General features: G+C 45.0%; 1 protein-coding gene across 1 annotated transcript in view; it reads left to right on the top strand.

The window, feature by feature from the left end:
- Window positions 1-23,658, top strand: part of map1ab (microtubule-associated protein 1Ab) — a 52,729-nt gene that overhangs the window by 24,753 nt on the left and 4,318 nt on the right. The window contains exons 3-6 of the mRNA XM_079274501.1: window positions 9,713-9,795; window positions 10,435-10,572; window positions 11,113-22,633; window positions 23,089-23,321. Coding sequence (XP_079130627.1) covers window positions 11,125-22,633; window positions 23,089-23,321 — 11,742 coding nt within the window. The 5' untranslated portion in view covers window positions 9,713-9,795; window positions 10,435-10,572; window positions 11,113-11,124. The remainder of the gene's footprint in view (window positions 1-9,712; window positions 9,796-10,434; window positions 10,573-11,112; window positions 22,634-23,088; window positions 23,322-23,658) is intronic.

Genomic DNA, 23,658 nt, shown 5'->3' on the forward strand with positions numbered 1-23,658 from the left:
GTTGCTTTAGTTGAAGGATTAGACGAATGTCTCATCGAAGAGCGTGATCGGTCTCAATCACTGTCTGTTCAAAGTGTTGGTCATCGGCTCGCCCCCCAATTTAGAGAAAAACAAACCACCTGAAAACATTCTATATCTGTTTAAGTGTACGCTATATTTAGAATATATTCCTGGGAGTGAAACTTCTTCACACCACCATCTTCTGTAGTAATACACCGACTCTGGATAAGTACCTCAAACAACCCCACATCAAAACATCCAAACTGTCCCTTTAAGGTGCACTTTACTGCAGTTTCATGGCTCACTGTTTGACTAAAACCACAAGAAAGCCAGCTACAGTTACCACCACACTGGTACATTAGTGATTGACAATTTCTCTGCAACAATTGATGAATGATAAGAATTCAGTCGGAAGAATAGTTTTGAGAGAACTCTCAGTCTGTGTACAGAATAAATGTGAGACGAGTTATTCTTCTTCAAGACAAGATGTACTTTAACTGATCCCTGAGGGGATATTTGAAGGCTTTGCAGAGGTTTGGATGTCTAGTCGTTCATTAAACCAACATTGTACTCCTGACTCTACAAGGCACCACTTTAAAGGGTTTATTGCATCATAGATCAAAGTTAAGCGGATTATGTTGTGTTGAGTATGTCTGACACATGCATATCCCACTTCACATGTGGATAAACGACTATTAGGTATCCCCAGAGCCAAGGCTCACTTCTTAAAAAAATACAGTTAGACACAGGGCGTCTGTAGAATGGAGCAAACGGTATCACAAAATCTAAAAGTGCTTACACTTCGAAAAAAAACAACTAGAAAGCGGCACTCAGTGGAGTGCAGATCTCCGCAAGGTGTCTACAACGACCACTGATACAACCCACCGTCGAGACACCAAGAGGCCACGTACAGCAGGCTAGCTGTCGCAGAAGACATTTCATACAATGTTTTGACAAAAACTAAATTAAACTCACCAATCAGTGAAAAGCTGTTGTGGTGCCGCGCCAGCTGTTGGAAAAAAGGGTTTCAGTGTGAAAAGGCCCTTCACTCACTCACTCGCTCACTCACTCACTCACTAACACACTCACTCACTCACTCACTCACTAACACACTCACTCACTCACTCATTAACTCACTCACTCATTCACTCACTCACTCACCAACACACTCACTAACACAGTCACTCACTCACTAACACAGTCACTCACTCATTCACTCACTCACTCACTAACACACTCACTCACTCACTCACTCACTAACACACTCACTCACTCACTCACTAACACAGTCACTCACTCATTCACTCACTCACTCACCAACACACTCACTAACACAGTCACTCACTCACTCACTAACACAGTCACTCACTCATTCACTCACTCACTCACTAACTCACTCACTCACTAACACACTCACTCACTCACTCACTCACTCACTAACACAGTCACTCACTCATTCACTCACTCACTCACTCACTCACTAACACACTCACTCACTCACTCACTAACACACTCACTCACTCACTAACACACTCACTCACTCACTAACACACTCACTCACTCACTAACTCACTCACTCACTCACTCACTAAGACACTCACTCACTCACTAACACACTCACTCACTCACACACTCACTCACTCACTCACTAACACACTCACTCACTCATTCACTCACTCACTCACTAACACACTCACTCACTAACACACTCACTCACTCATTCACTCACTCACTCACTAACTCACTCACTCACTCACTCACACACTCACTCACTCACTCGCTCACTAACACACTCACTCACTCGCTCACTCACTCGCTCACTAACACACTCACTCACTTACTCACTAACTCACTCACTCACTAACACACTCACTCGCTCACTCACTCGCTCACTAACACACTCACTCGCTCACTCACTCGCTCACTAACACACTCACTCGCTCACTAACACACTCACTCACTCACTAACACTCACTCACTCACTCACTAACACACTCACTCGCTCACTAACACACTCACTCGCTCACTCACTCGCTCACTAACACACTCACTCGCTCACTAACACACTCACTCACTCACTAACACACTCACTCACTCACTCACTAACACACTCACTCACTCACTCACTAACACAGTCACTCACTCATTCACTCACTCACTCACTAACACACTCACTCACTCACTCACTCACTAACACACTCACTCACTCACTCACTCACTCACTAACACACTCACTCACTCACTAACACACTCACTCACTCACTAACACACTCACTCACTCACTAACACACTCACTCACTCACTCACTAACACACTCACTCACTCACTAACACACTCACTCACTCACTAACACACTCACTCACTCATTCACTCACTCACTAACACACTCACTCACTAACACACTCACTCACTCATTCACTCACTCACTCACTAACTCACTCACTCACTAACACTCACTCACTCACACACTCACTCGCTCACTCACTCGCTCACTAACACACTCACTCACTCGCTCACTCACTCGCTCACTAACACACTCACTCACTTACTCACTAACTCACTCACTCACTAACACACTCACTCGCTCACTCACTCGCTCACTAACACACTCACTCGCTCACTAACACACTCACTCGCTCACTAACACACTCACTCACTCACTAACACACTCACTCACTCACTCATTCACTCACTAGCTCACTAACACACTCACTCACTAACACACTCACTCGCTCACTCACTCGCTCACTAACACACTCACTCGCTCACTAACACACTCACTCGCTCACTCACTCGCTCACTAACACACTCACTCGCTCACTAACACACTCACTCACTCACTAACACACTCACTCACTCACTCACTAACACACTCACTCGCTCACTAACACTCACTCGCTCACTCACTCGCTCACTAACACACTCACTCGCTCACTCACTAACACACTCACTCGCTCACTAACACTCACTCGCTCACTCACTCGCTCACTAACACACTCACTCACTCACTCACTAACACACTCACTCGCTCACTAACACTCACTCGCTCACTCACTCGCTCACTAACACACTCACTCGCTCACTAACACACTCACTCGCTCACTAACACACTCACTCGCTCACTCACTCGCTCACTAACACACTCACTCACTCACTCACTCACTAACACACTCACTCGCTCACTCACTCGCTCACTAACACACTCACTCGCTCACTAACACACTCACTCGCTCACTCACTCGCTCACTAACACACTCACTCGCTCACTAACACACTCACTCACTCACTCACTCACTCACTAACACACTCACTCGCTCACTCACTCACTCACTAACACACTCACTCGCTCACTAACACACTCACTCGCTCACTCACTCGCTCACTAACACACTCACTCACTCACTCACTCACTAACACACTCACTCGCTCACTCACTCGCTCACTAACACACTCACTCGCTCACTCACTCGCTCACTAACACACTCACTCGCTCACTCACTCGCTCACTAACACACTCACTCACTCACTCACTCACTCACTAACACACTCACTCACTCACTAACACACTCACTCGCTCACTAACACACTCACTCGCTCACTCACTCGCTCACTAACACACTCACTCACTCACTCACTCACTAACACACTCACTCGCTCACTCACTCGCTCACTAACACACTCACTCGCTCACTCACTCGCTCACTAACACACTCACTCGCTCACTCACTCGCTCACTAACACACTCACTCACTCACTCACTCACTCACTAACACACTCACTCACTCACTAACACACTCACTCGCTCAAGACTTGTGTCTTTGCTTCTTTCCTCGAGACGCTGGCTAACTCTCACTGGCTTTAGATGGCTTAGTAGCAGCCAAACATTCAGCGCTGCCAAATCACAGGACCCGGATTAGCATCAGGAGCTAAGACTCTGGCTTCCTGTTGCTGTCGTGAACTCATGACCGCTGAGCAGGTTGCATCAGTTTGGCATGAAACACTGGTTCAGTAATGTACAACATCTATCAACGTTGATTATTGTGGCTCATAATTAATGTATGCAAATACGTATTCAAGTACAGTAAACAAGCAGCAAACAGGGAATGAGTGCTCAGTTAAAGACAAACAATTACATATCATAAGATAACACGAATGAATCCGTATGTCTCTTAACTGTTCAGACCTGTGAAAACATTGCAATGTTTTGGCATGTTTTGGCATGTTTTGGCGTGACGGGATGTATTTGAATGGTCCTCAGCAGTGACTCAGCAGTGACTGGACACAAACAACTGTAGTCTTGATGTATGGTTGTGCTGGAGGAGGAAGATGACGGAGACAGCCGGGTCTGTACCGACTTCTTCCATTTTCCAACCCACTTCACACCACTTTATCTCGACGCTCAGACGATCGTTCCCAGTCTGAAGGAAGGAATGAGTTCCCGTTAGGCAAATGAGATGCAGACTACGCAGGGTAATAACTTGTTGATGTCAGCTTCCATCAGCCTCTGACGTGTATATGAAGATGTAGAGTGAAGCATCAGTTCAGCTCATTACTTTCCCGAATGTTCTTTAGTTACGTTAAATAGAAAACAAAACCAGAGTTACAGCAATGGGATGTTTGGTGGAGTTGCAAATAATAGCTCCAGATATTTGCAGTGAATATATAAATAAATAAGCAAATATTCGCATTGGATGATTATTTGACTCTCAGATTCTATTCATGAGCGTTTATTTCACATTATCTTCATGTAAAGTACCAATAAACAGGATCGTAACAGTGTGAGAAAGTTTAAAGAATATATTTATAAAATCTTACACCAGTCAAAGCCCTCCCACGTTCCCACGTTCTCCCTGAAAGGATATTTGTGATAAATACATTGAGTTCATGAACGATATTAAAACAAATGAATGATAATAATGATTATACGAATAATAACTAATAAGAAATACATGTAAAATATATTATAATGTTATAAAACAAACACAAGGTTGTATCCAATACCTCAAATTCACACCCCGTCTCGTATAATAACAATAAGTAACATCACACATTTACCAAATATTGCCTGAAATCGCTCCAATATTTCTCATAAAGTAAAGGGTTTCTTTTTAAATGAAACAGTATTTGTTCACATATATGTGTCGTATGTGAGGCTATTTCTTTGAACCACATGAAGGTGGATGGTGGGTCATAATTCTTCCATGTCACAGCTATACAGGTTTTGCTAGCAGTTGAGACTATTTCGAAAAATTGTGCTTCACGTCTAATATCTTGAGGCGTCACTGACGTGTCCCCTCAGAGGAAAAGTCTGGCTGAGCAAAGTATATCAACCTCTTCTTTCACGAATCGAACAATCTCATCCAATCCCAGCTGTAACCTTTTCTTTGCCGTGGTCAAGGCGTCCTCATTGGTTCTATATTTAGAACAGGATGTCGGCCGTCTGTCGGCCTGACATTAAATTACAATTGTGACTTTTACGTTTGAAAGAGGAGCTGTCCTTGGTACTGAACCATTTTCAGCTCTGTGATAAACTGACGTTAGCTCCAAACCACTAGTTTTTTCTCCACTTTAAACATTACAACTTCTTCAACTGAATGTTATGATACCTCACCTTTACACTAAAGCGTGTTAGAGGCCGTCTCCCTGTAAGTAGCTCCTGCTCGAAACGTTTTTACATTCTTTAAATTCCTTGAACTCTCTCACCATCGCACTTGCCTCCGTAAATGTGGAGCATGCTATCTGGAGCAGTGCAGTGGCTGCGCCTCGGTCGATCAGTGCTCCGCTTTAGTCGCCTTTAAACGGAGCGTTCTCGTTTTGGGAGTTCAGACGCGGATATTTATATCAAGCAGGTCAGCTGAGGAAGAGCCGGAATGAGCGGAAACACCGCGTTTCTTCTGACAAATGACCTTCCTTCCTCTGGGCCTTCGCCGTTATGAGCAGAGTCGTGGAAAGACCAAGAGGGAGTGAAGAGTTCACTTTCCAAGATCTTTAAGTCAACCGTCATGCATTATAAATAAATTATAAAATCTATGAATAATCAATGAAGTGATCCTACTAATAGATATTGTATGTGTAACCAAACCCTGATAGATCCTCTTCACAATAGAACTCTATAAACGAGCCCCACTGTTGCACTGAATGTTCCTCCACTAACGTGTGCGCCGCAGTTTATGTTAACGACGTCGTCCTGCTGCCCGCAAACGCTCATTAGAGCCAAATGTGGATTCATCCGCAGCTGAAAATAGTTCCCGAAAAGAGGTCGCAAAAAATACCAAACTACATTTCAGAGCCGAGAAATTACACGACACAGTAATAACAAGAAAAAACTTAAAATACAATATTGCCCAATATATCATTATCTGATCGGCTATCAATATAGTATCATCAATTGGGCTTGAATTGCTATAAGACAGGAATAGGCTGACGTGGTGGTGTGTGGACTTTGTAGGAGGTGGCGACGTGTTTAATCAAGGCGTGTCTGACGCACTGCAGAGACAAGTCGATACCCACCTTGACTCAAGTCATCAGAGAATCCATCAGTCTTCCCCCTTTTGACAGCCGTCTGTAGCACATGTATCATGTGTCGTATGTACCAAACCAGAGCGCGAAGGTTCAATTGACTTTTGTCAGGGCCACACAAAGATGACTGTTAATATGTTATACCTTTTGATAGTGTCCTAACGTTAGCTTGTAGTTAGATTGACCTAAATAATACATTTGCTACAATGTTAAGAAAAGGAAAAGCAGAAACAAAATCCGTGAATCTGAGTATTACGGGACCTTTAAAGTCTTCGTGCACCCGACAGATTCCCGTCCATCAGCGGCGTTTTGGAGTGAAAGTGAACCGGATCTGAGAGACATCCAGCCCGCAGTGACAATAAGACACATTGTCGATGCGGAGCGTCGGGGGGGGGGAAACAGCAGTGATTTTCAGACCGACTTAGAGTGTCTTTGTTGTTTTCGTATCACGTTGTACCAGCCTGCTGCGGGCAGCCATCGACGGCAGCTTAATGCAGCCTCCTCGCCTCCGTTTCACCCGAGGAAAGCACATCAGGAGGTCGAAGGGCACACGCCGGATCTCTGGGCTTCATTCTCCTCAATGTGGATTGAACACATGGCTTTTGAGGCGGCCTCAGTTGTTGTTTGTTGCTCTCGTCAGCGTTAGAAGTATCCGCTTAAAAACCTGCAATTCATCGCTCGCCCTCGCAAGCTTAGTCATCGCGCTGTGGAACCGGCCGCGTCTGTGGGCAGACCTGCTGAAGTGTCAGAACTCTTCCTGACTGCTCAGCGGCTCGGGTATCATCTCTCTCCGTCCCATCAACAAACTCCCTCAATCTCTCTCCTCGCTGACTCCATCAACAGAGGGAGCCACATCCTCTAGTTTGCGTCTGTGATGCTCTCTGAATAATTGATATTTAAGATTTTTCCTCCTTCGTCATTTCACACCGATCCGCGTTTTTCACGAGGTTTGTGTTCTTCCACACATGTGGAACTAAGTTGTTTTGTTTTTACTGTGGCTGTGCTGTTATCTTTGACCTTCTGTTTGTGATTTATTGTGACACTCTTATTGGCTGCTCGGCCGTGGTTACTGCTGCTCATACCAACAAGCCAAGGCAATTTTATTTGTGTCCTACAGCACACCTGTCACACAGAGCGGCAATTTATAGTGAATCACAGGAGAATTCAAACAGGATGAGGATGAAAAACGACTCCCGGTATTTGGAAAGTAGCTAGAAAGTTAAAACAACACAGTGTATCATAGATAATAGATAGCAAAGACAAGGCAAGGCAATTCAAATACATAGGACACCAACAGGCGATATTGCAGAAACAAATTAAACAATTAAAAAATGTATATATTTAAAGAGTGAAATAAAATAGATGCTTAAATAAGAAGCTCAAATTTAATAAAATAGAATAAAGACAAGAATAATACGTACAGCCCAGTAAGAAATACAATTGAATAATCCAACTTTGTGTTTACCAAAAGGCACTGGCAGTTTAATAAATTAAAGAAAGTCGCTCCAAAGTGGGAAAGTTATTTTAGATTAAAAGGCGATCAGACGGGTTATTCCAGGACTGTTTGTGTCGACATCAAGAACCGTCAGCTGACCGAAATCAGATAATCTGTTCTTAAAGGTTCAAATGGAGAAAGTACGTCACAAATGAGTCGACACTTTTTACTCTAAATCAGTTTGTTTTGTTTGGTGCTATAATAGAGGCGTGAGCCTGTGCGGAGATCATGTGTTTGGTTGTGTGTGTGTGTGTGTGTGTGTGTCTGTCTATCCACAATTATTCTTGCTTCTTATACTCCTAAATCAGCCTGATATTTTTTGTCTCCTCGATCCTCACTCGTCTTAACTGTCTGGTGGAAGACAACTTGTGTCCAGAAGGTGTCCAGAACTTCTTCAGCAGCAGGAGAATGGCTATTCAATCGACTCGGCTAAAAACAAGCCCTGCTTGCTTTGTCGCAGGCCATATTTTGGCTTTTGTCGTGGCTCAAACAACTGACATCCACAGTAAAGTTTGGTCTCAATTTGAACCAAAGCATCTGTGGATTAATTCCATACCTGATATGTGATGATCCACTAAAGACACAGGGTGGCTATTTGCTAGATAAGAGGAAAATGACGTTAAATATAAAACGATTGAATTCAGTTTTTTCATCGCTGTTATGTTAATGCCACACGTTCGATGAAGAATAAGAAAGCATAAAATACAATCATGAGCTGAAAGCAGATAATAAGGCTGCGATTAGCATCTGTGACACAACAGCCACGTATTGAGTGCTTCTTGCTCTGACTCAGACGGGCTAGACGGCTAAGTGCTGATTACCTTCGTGATATTTAAGTTTTTTTCTTTCATGCATGAAATTACTTTTCTTTTCAATTTCATTCAAACTCTTATCCATCTTAATTGCTGATATTCTTATACTTTTATACTGTGTCAGTCATTCATACATTTCAGGATGTGAGGCTCAGTATGATTTACAGAGGTTTTTTTTCACGGACAACACATGTTGACAGCCCAGAGCCTGGAACGATGGCGAAGCGCCGTAGACTCGGGGGATGCACTGAAGATCCCGGTGGATGGATGGAGTCACTGAGGTCCCCCTATTATTAGACCTCTGATATTAGAGCCTGCATCTGTGCTGCAACAAAGGCGAATCAAAAGCTTAGCGTCACCCCTGAGTGGAATTAAGTGCTGATGCATAATTGCAATGAATATGCGTAAGGTTGTATGGAAATGTGCTCAACGATGTAGTGATTCTGTGATATTGTCTTTGTGTGTCCGGCTGCCACGTAATGAATCACTCTTCTGTTCTACCACGACCAAATTGCAAGTGGCATATGAAAAAGCATGGATTTTTTAATTTTTTATTGAATTTATACCTAATATCAAGGGTAAATAGTGATCTCAACTTTGTGTTTGATTCAGTGACCTTTTTCCAACTTTTGTTCTTGCGTTGATGCTCGAGCGGTTGTCTGTCTGCATACAGTGATTGCCCCACATACGCTGCAGAGTGCAGTGTAGTAAATCTCTCTGACTCAAAGAGGTTTCCCACATCAGGTCTGGATGTTGTTCAGCAGGCGGCAACTTGTTTACCTCGCCCAGCCTTCACCAGGCCTTGATGGAGTTGAATCTTAACATTAGGCTCAAGTGGTTTATTCACGACAGACGCCAACAAAACGTTTTCGATCTTCTCCTTCAGGACAAAGAACTCTCCACCACAGGAGTGATGTCCTAGAGACCGTGGTCCTCGTCAACCCTTCAGAAGACACCGTGGTATCAGAGGTACTGTCGCCGTGTGCTGAAGTAGAGCACGCCGCTGGTAGCACGTACACTTACATGTCAGGGGTGTGGCCTATTTTAAAGAAAGATACCCAAGTACATCACACTGACTCATGCATCTGTCAATCCCCTGTAAACGTTCAACACCATTGATAATATCGTGATTTTGCTTATATCACTATTTGTCAAAAAAAAAAGAATCACATTTGAATTGCGTGAAAAATTTATATGAACCCTTTAGGAATATGTTAATAAACAAAAAGCAAAACAATACAACAATAGCTGTATTCTATAGCCAGAATAAAATAGTCTAAAAAAGGGAAACGTCCGATTTAAATCAGGATCCATCCGATCAAAGAATACAACTTTAGAAAACTGGCCACGGGTTGAATGGCTGCTTTTGGTACTTGACAGTTTTCGACAGTCGGTTCCCAGAAAATCACTTCATCACATTTGTTAAGGAGAACAGACTGATGATCTTTGTTTCTCTTGGATTTTTCTGTATTTGAATTTTTTGTCGAGAATTCATTGCCATATTTTGTCAACCGTGACACAATTTAAGTGCATCTTTCGCCTGTGATGCCTCTGTCTCTCCTTTAACTGTCCTCGATTTCCCGACCTCTTTCTCTGTGTGTGTCCCAGATCCAGTCTCTAGTCACAGACTCAGCAGGACACAAGCTTCTGGTCTTGAGCGGACAAAGCTCAGATCACGGTGGCCTTTTTCTTCAAACTGGGGTTTTCACCTACCAGACCGTGTCACGTGTCTTTGCTGATCCTGGGGTGAGTCAAAACGACGTCCAGTAACACTTATTAAGAAATGTAAATGGGCTTTAACTTGCCTGTAGCGCCTTTCTAGTCTTCCGACCACTCAAAGCCATTCATACACTGATGGCAGGGGCTACCATGCCGAAGTAGAGCTTTTGGGAGCAATTCAGGGTGAAGTATCTTACCTGAGGACACACAGACATGGACTCGAGGAGCCGGCGATCGAACCATCAATCTTCTGATTGGAAAACGACCCCCTCTAGCCACAGCTGCCATAATCCTTTTTTCTTCTGCAAAAGTATCTTGTTCATTTGTGAATATGTTTCAGTGTTTTGAAATGATTTATGATGAAAGGATAGGTACATGCCTCCACCGCAGAATGAATGGATTGATAGCAACGGTATTCAGGTCCCAACCGTCTCACCTTCCAATTAAATCGATAATTTATTTTTTTTTCTATTTTTTTTTTTTTCTTAAGCAGGTCTTCACAACACACTTATAACACATTAATGCATTCATCGCTGATTAATGTGTCTGGGTGTCTCCCTCCTGCAGGTCAGTGAATTAATGGGCACAACAGCCCCCAAGCAGCAGGCTACACTTACTGTGTCCTGCCACGACTCGGACTGTAGCTACCTGAGACAGCCGCCGACCCTGCGTGAGTATCTGGAATACAAACTGAACCCCGAGTCTGTTCTTCCCAAGATGGAGGGCGTCACCGAGTTCACAGAGTACATCTCTGAGACGGTCGACGTCCCTTCGCCTTTTGACCTCCTGGAGCAACCCACATCCGGAGGCTTCCTGAAACTGTCCAAACCGTGTTGCTACATCTTTCCCGGTGGACGCGGAGACTCTGCTCTCTTTGCCGTAAATGGCTTCAACATCTTAGTGGACGGAGGCTCTGAACGAAAATCATGCTTCTGGAAGCTGGTTCGGCACTTGGACCGCATTGACTCGATTCTGCTCACGCACATTGGTGCCGACAATCTCCCAGGTATCAATGGGCTGCTTCACAGGAAGATAGCAGAACAGGAGGAGGAGCCGTCTCAAGGCTCCACCGACTACAGCGACTGGATGAAGAACCTGATCTCTCCTGAACTAGGTGTGGTGTTCTTCAACGTGCCAGAGAAGCTCCGTATGCCAGAATCAAATCTTAAAGTGAAACGCAGCATCGAAGAGGCCTCGCTGACTTTGCAGTATCTGAATAAACTTGGAATCAAACCGGAGCCTCTCTGTCGAGTGGTCAGCAACACTATTGAGCCGATTACTCTGTTCCACAAGATGGGAGTGGGCAGGTTAGACATGTATGTTCTCAATCCTGTCAAAGACAGTAAAGAGATGCAATTTTTAATGCAGAAGTGGGCTGGCAACAGCAAGGCCAAAACTGGTATTGTGCTGCCCAACGGGAAAGAAGGAGAAATATCTGTGCCCTACCTGACATCAGTGACAGCATTAGTCGTCTGGCTTCCTGCTAACCCTGCTGAAAAGATCATCAGAGTGCTGTTCCCTGGGAATGCACCACAAAACAAGATCCTAGAGGGTCTGGAAAAATTAAAGCACCTTGACTTCTTGCGCTATCCTGTTGCCACACAAAAGGATATTGCCTCCGGAGCTCCTCCCTCTGGTATAAAACAAACCAAGTTAAAACAAAGAACAGACAGCAGAGAGAGTCTCAAGTCATCGCCGAAGACTACTGCAAAAGCCTCAAAGAAAGAAAATGAAGGACAAGATGATGTGTCGGCCGCCACAGAGGCAAAGAGTGACTCTGTCAAGGACAATATCTCTGAGAAAAAAGAGGAGAAAAAGCCAACTAAAACGACAAAATCTAAAAGTGATGTGCCAGAAAAGAAGAAACTCCTGAAGGAAAAATCCTTAAAAAAGCACCCGAAGGAAAGGGTGTCAAAGATGGATGAGAAAAAGGACAAGGAAAAGAAAGAGATCAAGAAAGTAAAGAAAGATGACTCTGTTAAAAAAGATGAAAAGAAAGATGTTAAGTCCAAAGACGACAAAAAGGAGGACACATCCAAACCAGAGCTGAGGAAAATTACAAAGCCTGACCTGAAACCGTTTACTCCAGAAGTCAGAAAGACATTGCACAAAGCTAAAGTGTCAAGTAAAGCAAAGACCGGAAAAATCAAAGCAGCAAAGACTTTACCTGCTGAGCCGAAGCCTGAGGAGCCAAAACCTGAAACTATTCAACCTGAACCAGCAGAGAATGGAGCTGTTGAGGGCAAGTCTGTTCTCTCAACCCCTGAAGACCTCACCAAGGATTTTGAAAAGATGAAAAAAGCTGACGTTGTAGATGTATCAGCAGAGCCTCCAGACAGTTACGAGCCGACTGCACAAAGCCTTACCCAGGAGAAGCAGGAAGCATCTGAAATTCCACCTGAAACAAAGTCTCCAGAAGAGGAGGCATCAGCTCCAGAAGCCAAAGCTGAAGTTGACAACAAAAAGTTGACAGAAGAGAGAGAAATGGAAGATGCTCAAAAGTATGAGGATGAAGGAGCAGCGTCTCAGGATGAGGATGAGGAAGAGGAGGAAGAAGAGGCCCCGGCTGCCAAAAGAAATACAGAACAGGAGGTGGAAGAAGATATGGGAATAGGTGAAGAGGAAGATGAGGCAAAATGGAAGGAAGCAAAGGACGATGGTCTTGACAGGAAACACGAGTTAGAAGAAATGGAGAAATCCGAAAAACTCTCAGCTAAGGTTGGGACAAAAGTGCAGCTCCAAACGATTCCATCAGAGGAAGACGAGGAGGAGGAGGAGGCAGTGGAGAAAGCTGAACTGGAGGAGGTAGAAGATTTAGATGTTATAGCGGATGAAGAGATCAAACCTGAAGAAATGGTCACTGACATTCTGGCTGAAGAAGAGGAAGAGGAGGAGGGCTACCTGTCACATGTTGGAGGGGCCACAGCTCCCATAACCTCGGTAGTTCAAGGAGCCGCTGCAGCTGAACTCATCTCCTACATCCAAGACGAGACCATCCCCGGCTATTCTGAGACGGAACAGACCATCTCTGACGAGGAGATTCACGAGGAGGCAGAGGAGAGGATACCGCACCTTCAGTATGACGTCGGTGCCTACGACATCTCTGTTCCAGATCAGACCGGATCATTTGTCAACATTCACGGCATGAGGGAGATGCAAGCTGCAGCTATGACCGAGAAAAGCTTCATCCCAGGCGTGCACGAGCAGGTATCGGTGTTCACCAACATCATCACTGCTCCTCTGGCAGAAGAGGAGCATGTGTCCTCTGCAACGTCCATCACGGAGTATGACAAAGTGTGCTCTTTCCCTACTTCTATTGCTGAAGACCAATCTGTGGCAGCTGTTGCAGGACCTTCAGCTGAGGAACCACCCAAAAGTCCTGTTATCCTGTCAACCCCACCCGAAGCCACCCAAGGTAAAGAGCTGCCACTCTCTGCAAGATCTCTTTCACCACCTTCTTTAGAAGAAGACAAACAATCCAAGTCTCCTTCTGATGACTTTGAGCTTCCTGTTGCAGAAGTGAAGACGCCGGCTAAAGCTCCCGAAGCTCACGAGGAAGAAGAGGAAGAGGAGGAGGAAGACCAAACTCCTAATGTAGACATTTCACTTGAAAAACTCCAAGAGGGCTATGCTTCATCCCAATTATTACAACGTAAAGAGACGGATATTGAAAAGCTTGCTGGCTCAGTGTCTCCAGTTTCTATACAAGACACCAAACCAGTCCACCTACCAATTGAAGAAGAAAACAGAATAGCTGTTGCACCTAAAGATAGTTCATCTATTGTGCCTACTAGACCTTTTGGATCGGACTCAGTGACTTCAGAGAGTGAAGACCGCTGCTTCAGTCCAGATGATATCACTGTGAAAATGGCCTCCCCTCCACAGTCCGGACCACCGAGTGCGGCTCACTCTCCTCTTCGTCAGTCTCCAGTGGAAGACAAGACGAAGGTCTTCCCTGATTTAGCAACAGACGAGAAAACAAACAAGGCAGATGAAGCAGGAACAGAGACACAAAAAGATGTTGATGAACAGAAAGCAGATCAGCATGAAGTAGATGTTTCAGCATCGTTAGACAAATCATTGGAGAAGGACATGAAAGAGGTTCCAGTGGTGAAGGAGTCAGAGAAAGACTCTTCATCAGTGCCAACAGATGAAGGCAAATGGTCAGAAACAATCCCTGTGTTTGCTGCGTCTGTAAGAGAAGTTCAGCCACCCGCGTGGGATTCCCTCACTTCATCTGGACAAAGTGATAAAGAGGTGGACCACATGCTCAAACAAAAAGAACCCAAAGTGCAGATTACAGGAACCTTTCCAGAGAGGGAAAGTTGTTTCCTGGACGATAAAGATGATAACAAGAAAGATGATGATGATGATGATGGTGATAAACCTGCAGTTAAAACCATTAAGGCAGAACAGGAGAAAGAAAAGGATGACACCTCTGATGTCCTACAAATCAAGGATGAGCAAAAACAGAAATCTGTCATCCAGGAAGACGTTTCTGCCGTTACGTCCATCACAGATGAGAAAGTAGAGACAGAGACAATAAAGGATGATACCGCTGATATTAAACCCATCAAAGAAGAGCAAATTGCAAAGGACATTTTCACGGCTGTTACAGCCACTAAAGAAGAGCATAAAGAGCCTGAAAAGGACCACATTCCTGAAGTCACAACCAAAGAAGCAGAGATTGAAATTGTTGCTTCTGAGAACGAACAAATCAAAAATGAGCCGAAGCAGAGAGTTGATGATTTTGACCTCAAAAACAAAGGTGCTGAGGAAGATGAGCTTGAAAGAAATGATTTGTTTGATAGTGACATTTCTGATATTAGCCCTATAAAGACTGAACAGGTCCGCGCCACAGATATCAAGCCTGTTGAAGACGAGATGGAGAAAGAGGTAAAAAGAGACGACATGCCCATTACTGAACCTACTAAAGATGAAAACAAGAAGGAGACATCTGATGTCAAAGTGATTGAAGATAAGAACGAGGAAAAAGAGATGGAAAAGATAGATGCTTCTGCTACCAAGTCCTTTACAGATGAGCAGAGGGAAGATGATAAAGAGATTGGTGACATCACTGTTGCTACGGTCACCAAAGAAGAAGAAATGATTAGTAAGGGGGATCCGTCTGCTGCTAAGGGGCAAGAGATTTGTAAAGATGCTGTCTCAACCATCAGCATGAGTGAAGATGAAATTCCCGATGCCAAGTTAGCCACAGAGCAAGAAAAGGATAAGGAGACAAGTAAAGATGATAGTTCTGACACCAAACTCTCCAAGGAGCAGGAAAAAGATATGACGACAAGCAAGGATGATGCCCAGATCTTCAAACCTGCTATAGAGGACATACGTAAATATGATACTGCTGCTATTACCAAGGCGGAGGAAGAAGATAAACTGCCAAGTGCAGAAGATACTTCTGCTGCTAAACCAACACTTGCAAAAGACGAGGAACAAGAGGAAAGTAAAGATGACACTTCTGCCACCAAATTTACCAAGATAGAAGCAGAGCATGTACAATTAAGTAAAGATGATGATTTCTCTGCGGCATCAAGCAAGGCAGAAGCAGAAGAGACACTTAAAGATGCCATCAAACCAGTCGTGGAGGACGGAAAGGAGAAAGAAAGGAATGAAGATGCTGTCAAAACCGCCAAGATGGAGGACGAGGATGTAATGATGTGCAAAGATATTTCCGCTGTCAAAACATCCAAGGACGAATTTGTTACTAAACCCACCATGCAAGACGAAAAGGTGAAAGAAATCAGTGAAGATATTAGTGCTGTCAAATCAACGACAGAAGAAGAAAAGGAGAAAGCAGTAGATCATAAGGAAACGTTCGCTGAGGAATGGGTGTCAATTCAAGATCATCGTGTTGCTATCGAACCCATCAAGGAAGAAAAAAAGACAGTAATTATTAAGGTTGAAATTTCTGGTATCAAACCTACCAAGGAGGAAGAAAGCAAAGACATTTCTGGTGTGCAACCCCCTGAAGACGAGGAGACGGTAGAGATGAAAGATGTTCCATCCGATGTAAAACTCTTCAAGGAGGCAAAAGAAATCCCAAAGGATGATATTTATGATAAAGAAATCAAAATGAAAGAGAAAGAACTGGAGCAGAAGGATGATACAGCTGTCAAAGACATAAAGGATGATAAAGGGGTGAAAAATGGTGACATTTCTGACAAACAGATAAAAACGCAGGAGGTTGAAGAGCAGGAGAAGGCTGATATCTCTGATCACAAACCGATTCTGGAGGAAATTAAAGATAAAAACACTGAAAAAGATGACACTAACAAGGAGAAAGAAACTGACTCGAGTGTAGAGCAGCCCAAGGATGGGAAAGAGAAAGAGTCATCTAAAACCATCAAAGTCATTGAAACCATGGAGGTTGAAGGCAAACAGGGCAGTTGTGAAGCTGAATCCACCAAACAGGAGGCAGAGAAAGAGATGTACACTCCAACATTAAGCGCCAAAGATGAGAAAAAAGGGAAAGATGCTCATCCTTTCGACACTGAATCTAAGAAGGATGATAAAAAAGAGGTGCATCTTCCCGTGTCTCTGACCTTGGAAGAAGCGACAACGAAAAAGGATGACATTTGGGACATTAGTGATAAGCATATACATGAAGCAACCTCTGATAAGCTTACTGGAACGCAGGTTGAGAAGGAATCTTTTGGTGCTGCAGAGATTCAGCAAGACACCTCTGTAACTACAGCAAGTGAAGACATGAAACCAGTGAAAGATGACGTCTGTGTGTCTCCCAGCCACATCCAGGAGGAGCAAAAAGAAGCGAAGGACGAGAAGATGGAGAAAGAAAAAGACGACACGCATGTTGCTGAACTGAGCAAAGAACAGAAAATGGAAAAAGAACAAGAAAAAGAATACACCTATGAGACTGATGACACCAAAGATGAAAAGATGATGAAAGGAAAAGATGTTGCAGACAAGAAGACAGATGAGATCACTGAAAGAGACTCCTGTGATGGAGACCACACCAGAGAGGAGAAATGGGAGAGAGAGGAGTTACAAGAGAAAGACATTAAACAACCTGCACTGAAAGTATCAGGAGAAGCAGCACAGCCATCCAAGTCAGATTACAAATCTGCATTTGTGGTTCAGTCGTCTGACGAAGACAGGGGAGATGAAGAGGAGGAGGAGGAGGAGGACATTTGTATGGGAGGAGCAGGCTCCAGACCTTTGTCAGTGGAGCTGAGAAAATCAGAACATGACATCTCGTCTGCAGGTCTGCCCTCATCCCAAAAACCACAGACAAGTGACCAAACTAAACTGCCAATATCGGAGCAGACCACAGGGATCATACCAACACTCACAATGCAGGAGCCCTCGATAGATGAAGACGGCAAAGAGTTTGGCGTAGAAGAATCCAGACTTTCACCTGAAGCAGGCAAAGAAACTACAGCTGCACCACTTGCCAAGCCAGAGCCCTCCTTTGATGTTGTCACATCAATGGAGACGACTACACAAGAAAAGGCTTCCGATATACCAGCAGCTAAAGCAGAGCCAATGTCCGACTCAACTGAGCAAAAGCCCGTGTTGTCAACAGTATCGAGCACCGACAGTCAACCCAGGAGCTCTACGCTCTCGAGCACTGAGAGCCAGTCCAGTGTGGAGGAAACACCACAACAAGAGCAACAAATACCGCCTCTGACAAGCTCAGCGGTCAGTGCTACAGAAAAAGCAAAGCTCGATGACAAACCAGGAAAGGAAGCAGAGAGGGAGATGGAAGGAGAGCGAGAGGTGGCTTCTCCCGGATTATCACAGCCTTGTTCATATTTTATGTTGGATTCTGAGGATGCCAGCCACACAGAAGCTGTTAAATCTGACACTGCAAAAATGACCTCAGAGAAGGAAACAGTGGGTGGAAGCATCGGAGATGAAAAGCAAACCTTTGGTGCGTCCAAGTACGATCCGTATGAAAAGCCAATTCCAAAGGATCATGACTTGGACTCCAGAGAAGAAAGCGAGGTTTCTTTGGATTTCGATCATGCCTCTGATATTGGTATTGATGATAACAGAAGAACAAGCCAGACAGAGGCTGGAGGAGCCATGTTCATCCTGGACGAGCCTCTGTCCTTTAGTAGAGTCGACTACAGCCCAGTGTCTCTCACTGAGAGTGAAAGAAGCAGCCACCATAGTGCCTCTCCTAAATATGAAGACAGGGAGAAAGGCCAAGAGGAAGAGTGTGAGCGAGAAGAAAGACCAGATACACCTTATGTTGAAAAGAGCTTCTCATCCGTGGACATGCAAGATAACAAAATGTCCCAGGCGGCTGAGTCTTATTCTTTCAGTCCCAAAGAGGATAAACCTGAGAAATCTGAGAAAGAGAAAGAGGATATGAAGGAAGGTGCTGCGGCAGCAGCTTTTCCAACGGGGGCGACGGGAGAAAGTGATACGGTTTCTGCCAGTGCTGCTGTTCAATCAGCAGGTGCATCATTAAGACAAGAAACACCGTCTCCGTCATGGAGCCAATCAGATCTCGGTACCCAAGTGTCTGCTGCTCCCGTAGCTTTTGGGGAATTCACAGAAAAAAGAACAGAAAAGGAGAGAGAAAAATCTGCTGAGTCACTCAAAGACAAAATGGAGTCCTCTGATCATGAGGGATCTCCATCTGGTCGGCATTCACCTGCAGAAAAACACATTTTACCTCAACAAACATCACCTTTAGGGAAAGCAGAAACGTCAAGGGCTGCCTCCGCTGCCACATTTTCAGGACATGAAATGGACGATAATGTTTTGGCGTCTGAGAATAATCAAATCAGCAGCTCTGCCTCTTGTAAATCCATGTTAGACTTTCCTGATGGAAAAGAGAGCCTGATAGATAAAAGGTTACTCGTCGAAGGGGAAGATTTCAATGTTGATGATGATGATGAGGACGAAGATGATGATGAGGATGAGGAGGAAGAAGAGGAGGATTTGAGTGATGTAGATATGGAAAAGGGTGCCAGAGAACAGTCTGAAAAAGAAATGTGCAGACGTAGCTCTGGTGATAGTGCTACGTTAGCAGAGGTAGAGGACTCAAATAAAAAGTCTCAGCTGCCTGAATCAAGCCTCCTTAAAGATGAAACTGTCTGTAAACCAACACTTGACGATGCCTCAGCTTCAGACAAGCAGGACGTGAGTAAAAAACCATCATCTCCTGAAACAAAACCACTCAACAAAGATGATACAGCCACATCCAAACGTCCTGAGGCAAGGAGTGACGATGCAGGTAAAACAACTCCGTCACCAGACCCAAGTGTTCGCAGAATGGACGAAAGTGGTTTCACTACATCAGATGCTCCAACACTTCCTGAAACAAAGAAAGCAGAGGACACAGACACAAAGTATTTGTCTCCTGAACCAACCACAAAGAGAAGGTTGTCATCGGCAGAGGATTTGAGCTCTCATGAAGTACTACAGACAAAAGAAGGAGATGACGACAAAGTGTCTCTATCGCCAAGCTTTTTGAAAAAGGAAACTTGTCAACCAATGTCCACAAGCAGCTTGACAGGCAGCTTTTTGCCACCTGACCATTCAGAATCCATTTCCAAGACGACATCTAGTCCCTCCCCTCCTCTAAGAGGTAGCTATGCCGACATCGGACAGAGTAGATCTGGAGGTTATTCTGAGCATGTTTACAGTGAGACTAGTCGAGCAGGATTGAAGGAAGATAAAGAAGAAACCTGTGTGCTCTCAGATGCCTCCCAGCTATCCAAGCTAAGCGATGATACATATTATAGCCAAAGAAACATCCAAGAAGAGAATCTAGATGAGGGGCAGGCCCTAGATATCACCACAAGACATGAGGAAAGTGCCTCATCGCCATGCACATACACCACCTTAACATACTCTACTTCAACATACTCCTCCACATCATACAGTTACTCGTCCTCAGCCTCAACTTCTGCCCCTTTGAGCAAACCGTGTGGAGACAAAGTCAAAACTTTTACAACAATATCAAGCCCTAGAGTACCTCTAGCCAAAGAGGAGCCATCGGCGGCAGAGTCTCAGAGGTCCTGCTTTGGAGGATTTCAGAGACATGAGTACATGGAGGTGACGACGAAACCGGCAACAAAAGTGTCTTTACCCGGCCAGTCTGACGAGATCAAACCATCATATGCATTCTCGTTCACTGCCAAACAGACTGAGGGTCAAAGCGGTTCTGCAAAGCCTGAAACGGAGACAAAGTCAAGCACAGACTGTTTTTATATGCTAGAAACTAAGATTACACCATCCTCCGCTGCACCATCCCTGCAAAGCATGGAACCAGTGAAGGTGTCAGAGAGCGTATCAGAGGCTTGCTTTGATGTCGCTCCCCTCCAAAGGGCTCACTCCTCTGACAAGGTGTCCCAAGAGTCATCAGACGACGAGGAGCCTGTTACACTTGAAATGGAGGACAGCACCGTACCGTGTCGTATTCAATGTCAAAAAATCAAAGTGGCTGAGCAGAAGGAGAGTTTTTCATTGATAACCGAGTCATATGTGGTAGGTAGTACCTCACAGTCCACAGAGAATAAGACGGTCACCAACACCTCTACTACTGTTGTGTCTAAACCTGACGTGGTGATGGAAACAACTCAACAGACAGCCTCACTTCAGTCACTCAGTGATAGCGGAGCTAGCAAAACCACATGTGCCACAACATTCGTGTCCAAAACAGAGGACGATACAGAGAAAAAGGAGAAAACACCGGAGGTAAAAGAGGAGAACACAAACAGAGCAATTGCACCTTTGAAGGAAGATGAAAAGGTTTCAGAAACAGATGAAAAGACATTAACTGCTAAAGACGGTGAGGTCAAGCAGAAAATAGAGGAAAGGTTGTGTAAAGACAGCACAGAGGAGAGGAAGGCAACAGCTGATCCAAAGATGTGTCAAAAAGCAGAAGATGGTGAGAAAGGAGAGGCAGAACAAATCGAGGAGAAAAGCTCCTTGGAGATGCCACCAGAGAGATTAGAGGTCAGGAGAAGGAGCAGTATATCTGATTGGGAACTACTACAGAGACCTGAAGACTGCCCAAGTGCCCCTCCTCCAGGTTATGGTGATGATGACGAGGAGGAAGAGGATGAGGAAGCGATGGAATGGATGACCAGTGTCCACAGTACCGCCATGTCCTCGTCGAAAGATACCCATCACACAGAAACATCAAGCAAAGGAGCCGCAAGGGCTGAACGTCCCTCTGACTTGAACACCGGTGCCGCCTCCTCCTCTGCTTCCTATCCAGGCCACTCCTCTTGCGAATACAAACATCGCAAAGGAGAACTTTCTCCATCGTTCATCAACCCGAGCCCTCATCCGCTCTCCAGTGACGAGGGCGAGGCTGAGGAGGACGACCGCAGTGACCACTCCCAGGAAGGAGACGAGGACGATCAGGAGCAACACTCCGTGAAAAGGAGGTCGCACAAGCAGAGGCACCACCACACTCCGAGTTTACCCGGAGACGCTGGACAGGGGCCACAGCAGCTGCCCGGCGCCATGTCGTCCGGTTTGGCTGTGACGTTAGCTGGAGAGGAAACACCTCCGACATCAGCGAGCGAGTCGTTGCCTTCACAGTCGGATTCTGACGTTCCTCCAGAGACCGAGGAGTGTCCGTCCATAACGGCTGAGGGAAATCTGGACTCGGACGAAGACGCCGAACATCTGCCGGTGGACAAATTATCTGGAGCTGGAGGGGGTCACCATCCTCCATCACCAAGGTCAGCTCAGAAGACTCATGACCCATCTCCCACCCCGATGAAGGACCCTCATCCCCATCCGCCGCACCCAGATGTGTGCATGGTAGATCCAGAGGCTCTTCTCAATGACCACAGCAGCACAGAGAAACTTCTTAAAAAGGAGCACAAGACCACCAAGGGCCTCAGAAAGGGCAAACCCAAGTCGGCCTCCCCCGCTCGTAAGGGGGAAGTCAGGAAGAGGTCCTCTACTCCAGTGAAGCAGACCTCCAAGGACTCCGCCTCACCTCGATCAGCCTCCCTCAGGAGGAAGGACGCAGACAGAAGCTCCAGGCTGATCAAGATGTCTGAGACTCAAGGCTCCAGGAGTGAGATCCTCAACCCGGGGAAAGGCTTGGCCAATGGAGTCAAGAGCAGTTCAGGTGTGTTAACATCTTCCCATCCTGTAACGTAACAGAAATGTACCTTCAACACGATTCCTGGGTTGATTCGTACTGCCTTCTCACCAGATGAAGGATTTTCCTAAGCTAGAAGTGATATATCTGAGATACTGATAATATACCTGGTATTGGATCTTTTTGACAATTAAAATTAAGTTTCAAGTAGATGTTAAGTGATCCAACGTAAATCAATGCAATCATGTTAGCAGCTTATTTTGAACATTGCCTTTCTTTCTGCAGCGATGATAAGTCTGCACTTGACTGTCTTATAATTCAGACATGCAACTGCTCTTCATCAGATTTATGGTTAATTGTGGTCAATTAATGAGCGATTGATTTATATCAATAAGATAGTGAACATCAGGTGATTTGTTCAGTTGAGGAACAAGTTGGTCTATTCGCCTGTAATGCTGTTTTATATCTCTGCTCACCTCCAGGAAACAACTCCCAGAAAACTAGCTCGGCCGTGCCCCCTGGACCACCCATCTATGTCGACCTGGCCTACGTGCCCAACCACTGCAGTGCCAAGAACGTGGATCAGGAGTTCTTCAAGAGAGTGCGAGCTTCGTACTATGTGGTGAGCGGGAACGACCCGGGCAGTGGAGAGCCCAGCCGTGGAGTCCTGGATGCCCTGCTGGAGGGCAAAGCTCAGTGGGGCTCCAATTTACAGGTATTTACCTTCATCAGGCCGTCTATACCGACCTAATTATGACGGTCCTACTTGGTATCTTCGTGTACTTGGTAAAACATTCAGGAAAACGGTGCCAAATTTTGTTGCTTTCCAGTTGCAAGCAACATCAGAAATGTTTCAACATGCAACCCAAAATATGGTCAGTGTTCCCCTATTTTCCTGTGCCGCTGGTAGAATTTAACACGATCATTCGTGTCCCCTGCTCTCGTGTTTCACCTTTACACACTAACTTTGTCACTACCGGTTACAAACAGGCGTGGTAGTGAACGACATGCTTACAGGCTGATGGATTTGGTGTTTTTAGCCGAGCTAGACC

Source organism: Melanostigma gelatinosum, assembly GCF_949748355.1.
Source record: "Melanostigma gelatinosum genome assembly, chromosome: 1".
NCBI lineage: Eukaryota > Metazoa > Chordata > Actinopteri > Perciformes > Zoarcidae > Melanostigma > Melanostigma gelatinosum.